The sequence below is a fragment of the Tachypleus tridentatus genome, unplaced genomic scaffold (assembly GCF_004210375.1).
Source record: "Tachypleus tridentatus isolate NWPU-2018 unplaced genomic scaffold, ASM421037v1 Hic_cluster_1, whole genome shotgun sequence".
NCBI lineage: Eukaryota > Metazoa > Arthropoda > Merostomata > Xiphosura > Limulidae > Tachypleus > Tachypleus tridentatus.
In genome coordinates, this window is record NW_027467777.1 from 28,122,551 (window position 1) to 28,140,344 (window position 17,794).

The following is a 17,794-nucleotide window of genomic DNA, read 5'->3' on the forward strand; positions in this document are numbered from 1 at the left end:
AATACTATATCTAGAACACAGGTATTTTACCACTAATACTATATCTTGTACACAGGTATTTTATCACTAATATTATATCTAGAACACAGGTATTTTATCACTAATATTATATCCAGAACACAGGTATTTTACAACTAATACTATATCTAGAACACAGGTATTTTACAACTAACAGTATATCTAGAACACAGGTATTTTACCACTAATACTATATCTAGAACACAGGTATTTTACAACTAACAGTATATCTAGAAGGCAGGTGTTTTACAACTAATAGTATATCTAGCACACAGGTATTTTACCACTAATAGTATATCTAGAACACAGGTATTTCACCATTAATACTATATCTAAAACACAGGTATTTTACCACTAATACTATATCTAAAACACAGGTATTTTACCACTAGTACTATATCTAGTACACAGGTATTTTACAACTAATACTATATCTGGTACACAGGTATTTTACAACTAATACTATATCTAGCACACAGGTATTTTACCACTAACAGTATATCTAGAAGGCAGGTGTTTTACAACTAATAGTATATCTAGCACACAGGTATTTTACCACTAATAGTATATCTAGAACACAGGTATTTCACCATTAATACTATATCTAAAACACAGGTATTTTACCACTAGTACTATATCTAGTACACAGGTATTTTACAACTAATACTATATCTGGTACACAGGTATTTTACAACTAATACTATATCTAGAACACAGGTATTTTACCCCTAATATTATATCTAGAACACAGGTATTTTACCACTAATAGTATATCTAGAACACAGGTATTTTACCACTAATAGTATATCTAGTACACAGGTATTTTACAAGTAATATTATATCTAGTACACAGGTATTTTACAACTATTATATCTAGAACACAGGTATTTTACCACTAATAGTATATCTAGTACACAGGTATTTTACAACTAATAGTATATCTAGAACACAGGTATTTTACCACTAATACTATATCTAGTACACAGGTATTTTACAACTAATACTATATCTAGAACACAGGTATTTCACCATTAATACTATATCTAAAACACAGGTATTTTACCACTAGTACTATATCTAGAACACAGGTATTTTATCACTAATACTATATCTAGAACACAGGTATTTTACCACTAATACTATATCTGGTACACAGGTATTTTATCACTAATACTATATCTAGAACACAGGTATTTTATCACTAATACTATATCTAGAACACAGGTATTTTATCACTAATACTATATCTAGAACACAGGTATTTTACAAGTAATAGTATATCTAGTACACAGGTATTTTACCACTAATACTATATCTAGAACACAGGTATTTTACCACTAATACTATATCTAGAACACAGGTATTTTACCACTAATACTATATCTAGTACACAGGTATTTTACCACTAATACTATATCTAGTACACAGGTATTTTACCACTAATACTATATCTAGTACACAGGTATTTTATCTCTAATATTATATCTAGAACACAGGTATTTTACAACTAATAGTATATCTAGAACACAGGTATTTTACCACTAATATTATATACAGTACACAGGGTTTCATCATTATCTTCAGTGTGTATCAGTTTTTTGTACAAATTCAATATGTACCTGTTGTTTCAACATCTTCTCTGTATCTAACTGTCTCTGAAGTTGAACAATTTTCACATCAGAATCTTGAAACCGGTTACGCACGTTCATCAATTCTATAAAGGAACAATGTCGTTTAACTTGGTGAGACACTTCAAATTACAATTAATTTTGTACAACACACTTGTTACTATTACGTTGAGACCACTTGAAATAGATAAATTACACTGGAAATGATACAGAGGTGTCAATAAGCCTTGGTCACATAGGTAATTAGTATAATTAATTAATACTTTGACATGTATTATTAGTTGACTATATCTACTCCAATGGGCCAAAATGCACACTTTATCTTGTGTTCTTTAGTTACTGAAACTACATTAAATTAACATTAAACATTCTTACCTTCCAGAGTATTCTCAAGGCTGTTGTTAAGATCTCTGTTTTCCTGTGAAATCTGTTCTATACTCGTTCTGTACTGAATCTCTTTCTCTTTGGCCTAGAAAACAACAAAATCTGACTCATTAAAACACAAATATAAATGACTCATTGATACGCTATCAAGATAAAACGTTACTTTCCACGATTAATCTTCCTATCCTAACCTATACTAGTGTTTATTCTCTATCAAGATATAATGTTACTTTCCATGATTAATCTTCCTATCCTAACCTATACTAGTGTTTATTCTCTATCAAGATATAACGTTACCTTCCATGATTAATCTTCCTATCCTAACCTATACTAGTGTTTATTCTCTATCAAGATATAACGTTACCTTCCATGATTAATCTTCCTATCCTAACCTATACTAGTGTTTATTCTCTATCAAGATATAACGTTACTTTCCATGATTAATCTTCCTATCCTAACCTATACTAGTGTTTATTCTCTATCAAGATATAACGTTACTTTCCATGATTAATCTTCCTAACCTAACCTATACTAGTGTTTATTCTCTATCAAGATATAACGTTACTTTCCATGATTAATCTTCCTATCCTAACCTATACTAGTGTTTATTCTCTATCAAGATATAACGTTACTTTCCATGATTAAGCTTCCTATCCTAACCTATACTAGTGTTTATTCTCTATCAAGATATAACGTTACTTTCCATGATTAATCTTCCTATCCTAACCTATACTAGTGTTTATTCTCTATCCAGATATAACATTACTTTCCATGATTAATCTTCCTATCCTAACCTATACTAGTGTTTATTCTCTATCAAGATATAATGTTACTTTCCATGATTAATCTTCCTATCCTAACCTATACTAGTGTTTATTCTCTATCAAGATGTTATGTTTCTCTTTATGAAAGGTTGACCAACATATTCTACTTTACATTTGTTTTGGTGTTTCAGTCAACAGAAATTATGATATCTTTGTTCAAAACGTAAATCTCATGGCTGGTCAACATAAATACAGTAAAACCTGGTAAAAGACAGAATTGTACATGACTGAGTAAAATTTCCACCTTAAGCAGGTTTTCTGGCTCAGACATAGTGAACATGTGTTTCCTTAATTATATATAATTTGTGAGCAGAACGTTATACTTGTTTGACTCAAGGGAAGCAAGACATTTGTGAATAAAGTTATTATACTGTTTATGTTACATTTAGTAGAATAAGAACAAAAACAGAAAACAGACATTCTAAATATACACAAGTACATGAAATCTTAATCAAATTTATTTGAAGAAAGTGTCCAGTTTCAAGTGTTTCGTTTTTTAATGGACTTTCTCATGTGGTTTAAAGAGAACGACAATTCTACGACCTTTTCATGAAGTTCATTTTCCCCCTTCATTTTTGCATACATAGATTTGATAGAGTTAATATAACTTAAACTGCCAATGAAGTAGGAATTTTTATTTCCTCACTATCTTTTCCATTTTGTTCATCTTCTGAATCTCTCACACTGTTACCATCATGAGATTCTATTATAGATTTTAAATCAGTTTATGTTAAAACATTCTTTTCAACGTTCACAAAACTTTCCACATTCACTTGCATCAATCAGTTTGTATTTCACTAGAATCGTCATAACAAACAACTTTAAAAACATGAGGGCATTAAGTATATCCTAAATTTTAAAATTAGGGAAGATAATAATTTATTTTTACGTGAGAATTATGTGAAGAGTAGAATTTTCCCCTTAAAAGATAAATATATTTCTACAAATCATGAATCTTATTTAATGCAAAAATAATGACGACAGAAAAATGAACAGAATATATTTAACCAATACTTACTGTAACAAAATGTCTGAGAATTTATTAATATTTAAACAAATTATTAATTAAATAAGATAATATTTAATCAAAAACATTTTTTCCACCTTACTCAGGTTCTAATCCTACTTGTTGATAGATGAGGTAGGTGAAAGATAGTTTTCCATTCGCATTACGCAGGTTCCACCATATAGAGAGCGTTTTATAAGAGAAATATCAAGATAATGCTGCAAAAGATACAGGCTCGTACAGTTTTCCACCCTATCCAGTTACTGGCTTAGACAGGTTTTACTATATATATCTTACAAAAGAAATTATGATATCCTTGTTTGAAAGGTCAACCTAATGTCTGGTCAACAGAAATTACAATATCCTTGTTTGAAAGGTCAACCTGATGTCTCGTCAACAGAAATTATGATATCCTTGTTTCAAAGATCATTCTGATATCTGGTCAACATAAATATACATCTTACAGCAGAAATTATGATGTCCTTGTTTGAAAAGTCAGTGTCATGTCTGGTCAACATAAATATACATCTTACAGCAGAAATTATGATGTCCTTGTTTGAAAGGTCAGTCTCATGTCTGGTCAACAGTTCCTTGATTTCAATTTCTTTCACCATCTTCTCTTTCTCCATGTCAGAAATAGTTTCCTCAGCTATAGTGCGAGCCAGTGCTTCAGAGTCAACTCGGACATTGGCTAGCTCCAGTTGGTGTAACAGCCTGTCCCTACAAAAAAAGTATCCAACTCTGTCATCCTGCACTTTTAGAGATCTTATGAACAAAAAGATGTATATAAGTCTTTTAGCCCTTTTACACTAAGATTAAACAGGTTTACTAATAATTCTAACATTAGATTTGTAAACGAGAACTTATTAAAGAATTACATTGTAATAAAAAGTTTACACAAGATGTGAACTATATCAAAAAATCTAATGGTTTCTGTCACCTTTGGTGAGAACTGTTTTCATTATGTAGACAACAAGTTTTCAAACCAATCATTAAAATACTTTTATTTTTTACTTATTCCTATTTTTAAATAATTTCTCTCAGTTTGTTGACTTTCATATAATATTCATATAGGATTTTAGTACATAGCTATGAATTGTTACTGTTATACAAATTGTCGAGTTTAATCATTAAAAAAATTATAAAACAGCAAACAGTCTAGCTAGTTATTAAGAAATACTCTTAACAGATCTAATACTACAAAAAGACTGCTCTAACAGACTACAGCCAGTCTCGCTAGTTATTAAGAAATACTCTTAACAGATCTAATACTACAAAAAGACTGCTCTAACAGACTACAGCCAGTCTAGCTAGTTATTAAGAAATACTCTTAACAGATCTAATACTACAAAAAAAGACTACTCTAATAGACTACAGCCAGTCTAGCTAGCTATTAAGAAATACTCTTAACAGATCTAATACTACAAAAAGACTGCTCTAACAGACTACAGTCAGTCTAGCTAGCTATTAAGAAATACTCTTAACAGATCTAATACTACAAAAAGACTGCTCTAACAGACTACAGCCAGTCTAGCTAGTTATTAAGAAATACTCTTAACAGATCTAATACTACAAAAAGACTGCTCTAACAGACTACAGCCAGTCTAGCTAGCTATTAAGAAATACTCTTAACAGATCTAATACTACAAAAAGACTGCTCTAACAGACTTCAGCCAGTCTAGCTAGTTATTAAGAAATTCTCTTAACAGATCTAATACTACTATTAAGAAAAAAAAGACTGCTCTAACAGACTACAGCCAGTCTAGCTAGTTATTAAGAAATACTCTTAACAGATCTAATACTACAAAAAGACTGCTCTAACAGACTACAGCCAGTCTAGCTAGTTATTAAGAAATACTCTTAACAGATCTAATACTACAAAAAGACTGCTCTAACAGACTACAGCCAGTCTAGCTAGCTATTAAGAAATACTCTTAACAGATCTAATACTACAAAAAAAGACTGCTCTAACAGACTACAGCCAGTCTAGCTAGTTATTAAGAAATACTCTTAACAGATCTAATACTACAAAAAAGACTGCTCTAACAGACTACAGCCAGTCTAGCTAGTTATTAAGAAATACTCTTAACAGATCTAATACTACTAATAAAAAGACTGCTCTAACAGACTACAGCCAGTCTAGCTAGTTATTAAGAAATACTCTTAACAGATCTAATACTACAAAAGACTGCTCTAACAGACTACAGCCAGTCTAGCTAGTTATTAAGAAATACTCTTAACAGATCTAATACTACAAAAGACTGCTCTAACAGACTACAGCCAGTCTAGCTAGTTATTAAGAAATACTCTTAACAGATCTAATACTACAAAAGACTGCTCTAACAGACTACAGCCAGTCTAGCTAGTTATTAAGAAATACTCTTAACAGATCTAATACTACAAAAGACTGCTCTAACAGACTACAGCCAGTCTAGCTAGTTATTAAGAAATACTCTTAACAGATCTAATACTACAAAAGACTGCTCTAACAGACTACAGCCAGTCTAGCTAGTTATTAAGAAATACTCTTAACAGATCTAATACTACAAAAAAGACTGCTCTAACAGACTACAGCCAGTCTAGCTAGCTATTAAGAAATACTCTTAACAGATCTAATACTACAAAAAGACTGCTCTAACAGACTACAGCCAGTCTAGCTAGTTATTAAGAAATACTCTTAACAGATCTAATACTACAAAAAGACTGCTCTAACAGACTACAGCCAGTCTAGCTAGTTATTAAGAAATACTCTTAACAGATCTAATACTACAAAAAGACTGCTCTAACAGACTACAGCCAGTCTAGCTAGCTATTAAAAAATACTCTTAACAGATCTAATACTACACAAAAGACTGCTCTAACAGACTACTGCCAGTCTAACTAGTTATTAAGAAATACTCTTAACAGATCTAATACTACAAAAAAGACTGCTCTAACAGACTACAGCAAGTTCAGCTAGCTATTAAGAAATACTCTTAACAGATCTAATACTACCAAAAAAGATTATTCTAACAGACTACAGCACAAAATTATCTAACAGCTTAAATATTTATATGTAAACATAGAGTCTCTGAATCTTTTCATATATATGCTCACTTATCAACCAAGCCTAATATTTTTATGAGACTTTGAATCTGATAATAACTACAAACCATCGTAACTCACCTTCCTTCTTGAAGATCGTGAATAGTACGTTCTTTCTCTTCTATATCTTGTTTTTGTTCTTTCACTTGGGTCTTATATAATGTCTGTAAAGTAGATAAAATCATAAACAATTATTGAGTAAAACAGTTCAATAGGTCCAACAGTGACCCATTAAACAAATTATCAAAAATAAATGTGATATTTTTAATAGATAACTAGACTGGTCAGTAATGCACTTAATATATTAAATGACCTCTGTTCGATTATATACCACATTAATGAGGTAATAAATTATGGGTTTAACAGATTATGAGACCCATAACTCATGTGTTTAACTGGTGTGTTTAACAGGCTACCAGACCTATAACTGGTGTGTTTAACAGGCTACCAGACCTATAACTGGTGTGTTTAACAGACTACCAGACCTATAACTGATGTGTTTAACAGACTACCAGACCTATAACTGATGTGTTTAACAGACTACCAGACCTATAACTGATGTGTTTAACAGACTACCAGACCTATAACTGATGTGTTTAACAGACAACCAGACCTATAACTTATGTGTTTAACAGACTACCAGACCTATAACTGATGTGTTTAACAGACTACCAGACCTATAACTGATGTGTTTAACAGACTACCAGACCTATAACTAATGTGTTTAACAGACTACCAGACCTATAACTGATGTGTTTAACAGACTACTAAGCCTATGGGTGATATACTTAAGATATTATCAGAGCCTTTTTTGTATACAATTCTTACAGAGAAGTACTGTTCAGATTCAAGTTGATCTTGTAGTTCCTTCATCTGAAAGTCAGCTGCACTGCTGGCTCTGAGGAGGAAACACAGAACATTAATACAGGTCAATCTAATATAAACAATACATCAATGATGAAACTTTGTAGAATGTGCAACAACTGCCTGTTGTGGAGTCTTCCACCTTTTTGAAACGTTGTCCTCAACACTTGTGTCTCCACAACAGGCAGTTGTTGCACATTTTTCAAAGTTTAATCATGAATACTCTACCTAAACTATCTATCAAAGAACAATACATCAAGTTGTGTGATATTAAACCAATTACAAGGCTAATACAAATAGGTATTACATTAAAACACTGAAGTCTAACCTAATATTTGAGGGTATTTTTAAAATCAAACTGAGTACCCCTCAAGATGGTTGGCATGGGTGTTAGAACTTTAACTAAAATCAAGTCGAGAAGGTTGAAATGTTATTTTGTACTTTATTTTAATTACTGTTCTCATACCAACTGTCATCACAATCTGAGTATCTTTCAAACAGGGCTAATGGTAAAAGAACTTGACCCCGTGAGCATAATGTTTTTAAATTTTCTAATTGGTCTGATACATAGCAAAAACAACAAGTTTGCTGCTAATCTGTCCTTCTATAATTGGCCTAATCCTAATAGTTTAAACATTGTTTTGTTAACGAGATCACTTCTGAAAGGCTTGATGAAACAATCTGATCTGATAAGATCAGTTTCAAACTGAGGACATTACTAATAGAAAGACATCTGACCCAACTAGTTTATTATTTTCAAAATGTGAGTTTTTGATGTGCATATAGAAGTTCAGTGTTACAAACTCACACTCTGGTTTGTTTTAGTTCTTCGTGCAGCATCTTTTTAGCTTCCCCCAGCTCAGCTAGCTCTTCCATCTGTTGATTTTCCCGGTTCTTAGTCAGATTTAGTTCAGTAAGTTGAGCCGACATCTCAGCTTGTATCCTATTACGTTTCTGAGTCTCATCTTCCAGCTGAATAGTTAATGCTTTAACCTGGTATGATCATGAAGGAAAAAAAGTTACATAGAAAATGTAATTGAAGGAGTAAAACAAACATCTATTTAGTTTTGTAAGTCTTTTGTTTAAAGCCCACACCTTATCCATTTCCTGTCTGTAATCACCTTCTACTTTCTGTAACCGCTGCTGTAAGCTACGATAGTCTACAGATAACATGGATATCTGTCGTTCCTTCTCTTGACTTGCATATTCTGCCTTCTGACGCAGAATGTTTTCTTCATTCATCCTGGTTTTCAAGGCTGTTCCAAATAATAAACCTGTCACCTCGTTCAGTGCATCACAAAATATATTTAAATTAAGCTTTCCTGTAATAATTTCTAGAATAAGATAATTTATGAAATACAACATTTGGATATGGATATTTTTAAACTAAAATTTTCATACCTTTCAATAACAGTACATCAATGTGTACATGATAGTCCAGTGGGTGTAACTCACACTACCATGAGTTTATGTGTGATAATCCATGAAGTGCACATGAGAATATGACAGTCCAGCACATGTATATGACAAACAAGAGAGTATATATCAGAGTCCACAATGAGTTTGTCACAGTCCAGTGATTATATAAATGTATAAAATAGGAGTTTCTTTAACATTTTAACATTCATTAAAAGGCAGGAAAATTTAAACCAAAATTCCCACTACAAATTGGATTGTGAATATAACAGTACAACAAGTGTCCAAAGTGTGTATGACAACTATATGAATACCAATGAGTACATATGACTGTCCAGAGTGATCATGCGACAGCAGTGAGTATGAGTTCAGTCAGTATATACAATTGGGAGTGTGGGTGACAGTGATGTGTGTGTATATATGACATACCAGTAAGTTGATGTTAATGGACTCACTGGTAACTTTACATTGTACTGTATGTACATGTGATATACCAGTAAGTGTACGTTACTGGAATCACTCGTAACTTTACATTGTAGTGTATGTATATATGATATAGCAATAAGTTTATGTTAATGGAACCACTGGTAACCTTACATTGTACTGTATCTATATGTGATATACCAGTAAGTTTACATTAATGAAACCACTGGTAACTTTACATTGTACTGCATGTATATTTGACATACCAATAAGTTTATGTTGATGAATTCACTGGTAACTTTACATTGTACTGTATGTATATGTGACATACCAGTAAGTGTACGTTAATGGAACCACTGGTAACCTTACATTGTACTGTATCTGTATGTGATATATCAGTAAGTTTACATTAATGGAACCACTGGTAACTTTACATTGTACTGTATGTACATATGACAGATCAGTACATTTATGTTAATGGAACCACTGGTAACTTTGCATTGTACTGTATGTATATATGACATATCAGTACATTTATGTTAATGGAACCACTGGTAACTTTGCATTGTACTGTATGTATATATGACAGATCAGTACATTTATGTTAATGGAACCACTGGTAACTTTGCATTGTACTGTATGTATATATGACGGATCAGTACACTTATGTTAATGGAACCACTGGTAACTTTACATTGTACTGTATGTATATATGACAGATCAGTACACTTATGTTAATGGAACCACTGGTAACTTTACATTGTACTGTATGTGTATATGACAGATCAGTACACTTATATTAATGGAACCACTGGTAACTTTACATTGTACTGTATGTATATATGAAAGATCAGTACACTTATGTTAATGGAACCACTGGTAACTTTACATTGTACTGTATGTATATATGACAGATCAGTACACTTATGTTAATGGAACCACTGGTAACTTTACATTGTACTGTATGTGTATATGACAGATCAGTACACTTATATTAATGGAACCACTGGTAACTTTACATTGTACTGTATGTATATATGACAGATCAGTACACTTATGTTAATGGAACCACTGGTAACTTTACATTGTACTGTATGTATATATGACAGATCAGTACACTTATGTTAATGGAACCACTGGTAACTTTACATTGTACTGTATGTGTATATGACAGATCAGTACACTTATATTAATGGAACCACTGGTAACTTTACATTGTACTGTATGTATATATGAAAGATCAGTACACTTATGTTAATGGAACCACTGGTAACTTTACATTGTACTGTATGTATATATGACAGATCAGTACACTAATGTTAATGGAACCACTGGTAACTTTACATTGTACTGTATGTATATGTGACATACCAGTAAGTGTACGTTAATGGAACCACTGGTAACCCTACATTGTACTGTATCTGTATGTGATATACCAGTAAGTTTACATTAATGGAACCACTGGTAACTTTACATTGTACTGTATGTATATATGACAGATCAGTACACTAATGTTAATGGAACCACTGGTAACTTTGCATTGTACTGTATGTATATATGACAGATCAGTACACTTATGTTAATGGAACCACTGGTAACTTTACATTGTACTGTATGTATATATGACAGATCAGTACACTTATGTTAATGGAACCACTGGTAACTTTACATTGTACTGTATGTATATATGACAGATCAGTACACTTATGTTAATGGAACCACTGGTAACTTTACATTGTACTGTATGTATATATGACAGATCAGTACACTGGTGTTAATGGAACCACTGGTAACTTTACATTGTACTGTATGTATATATGTCAGATCAGTACACTAATGTTAATGGAACCACTAGTAACTTTACATTGTACTGTATGTATATATGACAGATCAGTACACTAATGTTAATGGAACCACTGGTAACTTTACATTGTACTGTATGTATATATGACGGATCAGTACACTTATGTTAATGGAACCACTGGTAACTTTACATTGTACTGTATGTATCTATGACAGATCAGTACATTTATGTTAATGGAACCACTGATAACTTTACATTGTACTGTATGTATATATGACAGATCAGTATATTTATGTTAATGGAACCACTGGTAACTTTACCTTGTAAGGCTTCCATGTTTGCTCCTTCTGTTGAGGAAAGAAGCCGTTTTTTGTCAGCAGTGAAATTTGCAATGTCTTCCTGGTGGGCAGCGACCTCCTGGTCATATTTATTATTCAGATTCTTAACCTGAAGTTCAAGCACAGCTCTTTCCTGAAAAACAGAAACATTACAAACTAGACTGTTCTCCACCTGATAACAAACGACAAAGAAAGGACATTAAAACACCAAAGTAAAAATCACACTGCTTGTTCAAGAAAAACACAAACACCTTTCAATGTCATTATGGATGCCATTCATTGTGTTAATAGTCATTACGGATGCCATTCGTTGTGTTAATAGTCATTACGGATGACATTCTTTGTGTTAATAGTCATTACGGATGACATTCTTTGTGTTAATAGTCATTACGGATGACATTCTTTGTGTTAATAGTCATTACGGATGCCATTTGTTGTGTTAATAGCCATTACGTAATCCATTCCTTGTGTTAATAGCCATTACGGATGACATTCTTTGTGTTAATAGTCATTACGGATGCCATTTGTTGTGTTAATAGCCATTACGTAATCCATTCCTTGTGTTAATAGCCATTACGTAATCCATTTGTTGTGTTAATAGTCATTACAGATGTCATTCATTGTGTGATATTTTAACGAACTATATGATAATGTGATATTCACCTTTCTAAACTTAAACTGAATGTATTCCTTTAATAAAAACAATAAATTATTTCAAATATATTAAACATTTATATTTCAAAATAAATCTTTTTCTTCAAATATCAAAATGACAACAACATTAGAATCATTTAGGAGGCAAAGACTGTGGGCCTCGAAGAATACTGTTTTTCTAACATTATGTTCAGTACTTATAATATTTTTCAGTCTACACCAAAAATAACCAAGATGGTATAACAAGCAGTTCTTGTAAAACTATAAAAATCAAAAACACACAAACCTTTCCCATTACTATAAGTTTGTCATTAAGTTTCTGGATTTCAACTGAAGATGTGACTTCTAGTTCTTGTTGCCTTTCTATTTCTAGCTGCAACACTTGACAACGACCTGTGACAAACACAAAAACAATATGCTGTAACTCCTACACTGATGATAAACTCAGTTCACACAACTGTGTTTGAAGTGGTGTGTGTAAGTAACTTTCACATTGATGATAAACTCAGTTCACACTACTGTGTTTGAAGTGGTGTGTATAAGTAACTTTCACATTGATGATAAACTCAGTTCACACTACTGTGTTTGAAGTGGTGTGTATAAGTAACTTTCACATTGATGATAAACTCAGTTCACACTACTGTGTTTGAAGTGGTGTGTATAAGTAACTCCTACACTTACACTGATGATAGACTCAGTTCACACTACTCTGTTTGAAGTGGTGTGTATAAGTAACTCCTACACTTACACTGATGATAGACTCAGTTCACACTACTCTGTTTGAACTGCTGTGTGTAAGTAACTCCTACACTTACACTGATGATAAACTCAGTTCACACTACTCTGTTTGAAGTGGTGTGTATAAGTAACTCCTACACTTACACTGATGATAAACTCAGTTCACACTACTTTGTTTGAAGTGGTGTGTATAAGTAACTCCTACACTTACACTGATGATAAACTCAGTTCACACTACTTTGTTTGAAGTGGTGTGTATAAGTAACTCCTACACTTACACTGATGATAAACTCAGTTCACACTACTGTGTTTGAAGTGGTGTGTATAAGTAACTCCTACACTTACACTGATGATAAACTCAGTTCACACTACTCTGTTTGAAGTGGTGTGTATAAGTAACTCCTACATTTACAGTAATGATAAACTCAGTTCACACTACTCAGTTTGAAGTGGTGTGTATAAGTAACTTCTACATTCACACTGATGATAAACTCAGTTCACACTACTGTGTTTGAAGTGGTGTGTATAAGTAACTCCTACACTTACACTGATGATAAACTCAGTTCACACTACTCTGTTTGAAGTGGTGTGTATAAGTAACTCCTACACTTACACTGATGATAAACTCAGTTCACACTACTGTGTTTGAAGTGGTGTGTATAAGTAACTCCTACACTTACACTGATGATAAACTCAGTTCACACTACTCTGTTTGAAGTGGTGTGTATAAGTAACTCCTACACTTACACTGATGATAAACTCAGTTCACACTACTGTGTTTGAAGTGGTGTGTATAAGTAACTCCTACACTTACACTGATGATAAACTCAGTTCACACTACTGTGTTTGAAGTGGTGTGTATAAGTAACTCCTACACTTACACTGATGATAAACTCAGTTCACACTACTGTGTTTGAAGTGGTGTGTATAAGTAACTCCTACACTTACACTGATGATAAACTCAGTTCACACTACTGTGTTTGAAGTGGTGTGTATAAGTAACTCCTACACTTACACTGATGATAAACTCAGTTCACACTACTGTGTTTGAAGTGGTGTGTATAAGTAACTCGTACACTTACACTGATGATAAACTCAGTTCACACTACTCTGTTTGAAGTGGTGTGTATAAGTAACTCCTACACTTACACTGATGATAAACTCAGTTCACACTACTGTGTTTGAAGTGGTGTGTATAAGTAACTCCTACACTTACACTGATGATAAACTCAGTTCACACTACTGTGTTTGAAGTGGTGTGTATAAGTAACTCCTACACTTACACTGATGATAAACTCAGTTCACACTACTGTGTTTGTAGTGGTGTGTATAAAGTTCTTCCACATTTATACTGATGAAAAACACTACTGTGTTTGTAGTGGTGTGTATAAAGTTCTTCCACATTTATACTGATGAAAAACATTTTCAAGTCGTGCTTCTTGGTTGAAATAAATCCAAAAAAAGAAAATTCTAATGTATAGAATTAAACAATATTTTCCACTGAATAATCTTCAGTTACAAAATATTACAAACCAGATGTAGAATAATAATTGAATAATCTTCAGTTACAAAATATTACAAACCAGATGTAGAATAATAATTGAACATTTTTCAGTTACAAAATATTACAAACCAGATGTAGAATAATAATTGAATAATCTTCAGTTACAAAATATTACAAACCAGATGTAGAATAATAATTGAATAATCTTCAGTTACAAAATATTACAAACCAGATGTAGAATAATAAAGTTAAGATTATTTCATATAATTTTTTTAATGCAGTAATATGATCTTGTTTTAAGGGCAGGCTGGAATGTCTCGGTCACCAATAGGTTAAACACTTGTAATAAATTTTCTGAAACCTTTGGGTGTTATTGACATAATTAACATCTCACATCTGTAACTTACCTGGACTATAAATATAAGTATTTAAAAAAAGAAGAACAATGGAGTTAGAACTGATTACCATGGATTTATTCAGCCATATAGATACTTAGAACCTCACTTTCTAGATCGTTGGATCTATCTGTGGCTTGGGACCACAAACTCCTCTCCTTCTCAACTGTAGTCTGAAGTTCAAGAATTTCTCTTGCCTGTGAAGATGCTGTATTCTGTAGGGCTGTCACTTTGTCACTTAGTTCTTGGAGGTTATGATCTTTGGTTGCATTGGTCTGGAACAGAAGAGACAAAACAGATGTGCAGAGAAACTTTGATAATTTCCATTACTTTACCACATACAGAGTTTTATAATTTTAAAATGTGGCTTAATGTAACCCTCTGTGGGACATATATATAGTAATCATGACTCAGAGAAGACATGCACTCAGATGAACCAGTTATGTTCTATGTCACATTCTTATTTTGACTTATACAACAGATATAGATGAACCAGTTGTGTTGTTACATTCTTACTGTGAAAAAAAATTTATGTTTTGACAAAAATAAACTATAAAATTTTCTTAGACTGGTGTTTAATAATCACAGAAACTACAACATTATGTTCTAATTAGTATTTCTGTCACATGGACATCACATAAAAAGTATGGCTCATTATATAACAAATGTAAAACATTAACACAAATAGACAGGTAGGTAGACATGAAAACCTCATTTTTATGTGGTTACTAATATGTTTAGTTCCTAAACCTAATGTTATTAGTAGCGCGAAGTATGGACGAAAATAGAACATAAATCTATATGAATTAGCTAATAATATTTACACACAAACTAGAAGAAAGTTATGCAAACTGGAACAAAACTGCTATTATTTAGAAAAATCACTGAAATTAATCATTCTTATCCGAAGCCACGGCAAGCCAAATCTTAACTGTTTTATTTAAATCAAAATAATCCAAACTTCATGGCAGAGAAAATAATAAAGTCAAGCAATGGCAGTAGAAATTACCTTTTGCTCTTTAATGTTTTATTTAAGTATATCTGCTACAAAAGTATATGTCAGTTTTATCTCACACAAAACCCAGAGGTAACGTAAGGATCAAAAGACTTGTTTATGAAATTAATGTTACAAATAAAACGGTAAACATAAATATACAGAAATGTAAAAGTTGTTGAACAACCTTTCAGTTCAAAGTCATCACTATTTGAATACCTGTTTGATTTTCTTACATACTGTCAGGGAAGATGCTGTATGTGTAAGTCTGTTTTAATCACAAAAAATGATCATTTACTGGAAAAATTCTTTATGTTAAGCACTTTTTTAAAACTTAATCACTTGTCTGTAAACACACAAAAAACAGTTTAAATTTGATTAGAAAAGAACACAACATTTTAAAAAATCGTACAGCATAACCCATATTAATATCACAAGTATGTTACTATGAAATACTTAAAAGTATGTCTGTAATAATAATAATAATAATAGATAGTTATCAACAAATTAACCCAAGTTTAAAAATTAACACTAACCAAAATATTAGGAGATCCTTTCTTTAACTTTTTAAAAACAGTTATCATCAAACTAAACTAAGCCTTAAACCTAACATTCAACAATAACATAAACTAAGCCTTAAACCTAACATTCAACAATAACATAAACTAAGCCTTAAACCTAACGTTCAACAATAACATGAACTAAGTCTTAAACCTAACATTCAACAATAACATAAACTAAGCCTTAAACCTAACATTCAACAATAACATAAACTAAGCCTAAAACCTAATGCTCACCAATGACAGCTCATGATTGGTCTTCTTCAGTTTCATATTGTTTTCAGTTTCAATTTTTAGCATCTCATTGAGTTCCCTTATCTGCTTATCAAATGAAGCCACTTTGTCTGATGCTTGCTGTGATAAAGAAGAGAGCTGAACCCGTAACACTTGTTCTTCTTCCACCTTCATTCGTAATTCTTGGATTTTACATTCTCCCTTTTTACAGCTTTCAATTTCATTTTCTAATTTTCTTTGAGACTGAAATTTAACAATGATACGTTTTTCTTAATAAAAATGGAACAGAACTTATATAGTAGTACAATTTTCTCAAGTATTAATTATATGAAAGAGCTTTGAGTATTTTAATAAAACAAAAAAAAACACATAACTACATTAAAAAAAAACTGCAAAAATAACACAAATTTAAAACATCATATTTTTCACCTGAACCATTCTCTCACTGTCATAACAATTATCTCAATACAATGTACTGCATTTACCATCTTGTTCAATCAATATCACCACAGGCATTTCATTTTGTTTAGAGAAAGAAAAAAAAATGAACATTTTAAAGGCTGTAACTCAGGTCTCATATGATTACTTAATAAATCACACTCTTATATAGTTATATCAATAATTTGTCTAATATTTCTTTCATAAAAAAAAGATTATGTCAATGATATTTATTTGAACCCACGTGATGGTATAAATTTCAATAATATTACATCACAGCTGACACACAACAGTGTAATAAGTTTCAATAATATTACGTCACAGCTGACACACAACAGTATGATAAGTTTCAATAATATTACATCACACCTGACACACAACAGTAGATAAGTTTCAATAATATTACGTCACAGCTGACACACAACAGTGTGATAAGTTTCAATAATATTACATCACAGCTGACACACAACAGTAGATAAGTTTCAATA

General features: G+C 31.9%; 1 protein-coding gene across 1 annotated transcript in view; it reads right to left on the bottom strand.

Moving 5' to 3' along the window:
- LOC143241738 (rho-associated protein kinase 2-like) overlaps nt 1–17,794 on the bottom strand; it is a 76,361-nt gene that overhangs the window by 25,475 nt on the left and 33,092 nt on the right. The window contains exons 16-26 of the mRNA XM_076484963.1: nt 16,872–17,111; nt 15,190–15,355; nt 12,730–12,836; nt 11,772–11,922; nt 8,904–9,064; nt 8,617–8,801; nt 7,773–7,842; nt 7,026–7,108; nt 4,394–4,580; nt 2,022–2,115; nt 1,638–1,732 (exon numbers count right to left, since the gene is read on the bottom strand). Coding sequence (XP_076341078.1) covers nt 1,638–1,732; nt 2,022–2,115; nt 4,394–4,580; nt 7,026–7,108; nt 7,773–7,842; nt 8,617–8,801; nt 8,904–9,064; nt 11,772–11,922; nt 12,730–12,836; nt 15,190–15,355; nt 16,872–17,111 — 1,539 coding nt within the window. The remainder of the gene's footprint in view (nt 1–1,637; nt 1,733–2,021; nt 2,116–4,393; nt 4,581–7,025; nt 7,109–7,772; nt 7,843–8,616; nt 8,802–8,903; nt 9,065–11,771; nt 11,923–12,729; nt 12,837–15,189; nt 15,356–16,871; nt 17,112–17,794) is intronic.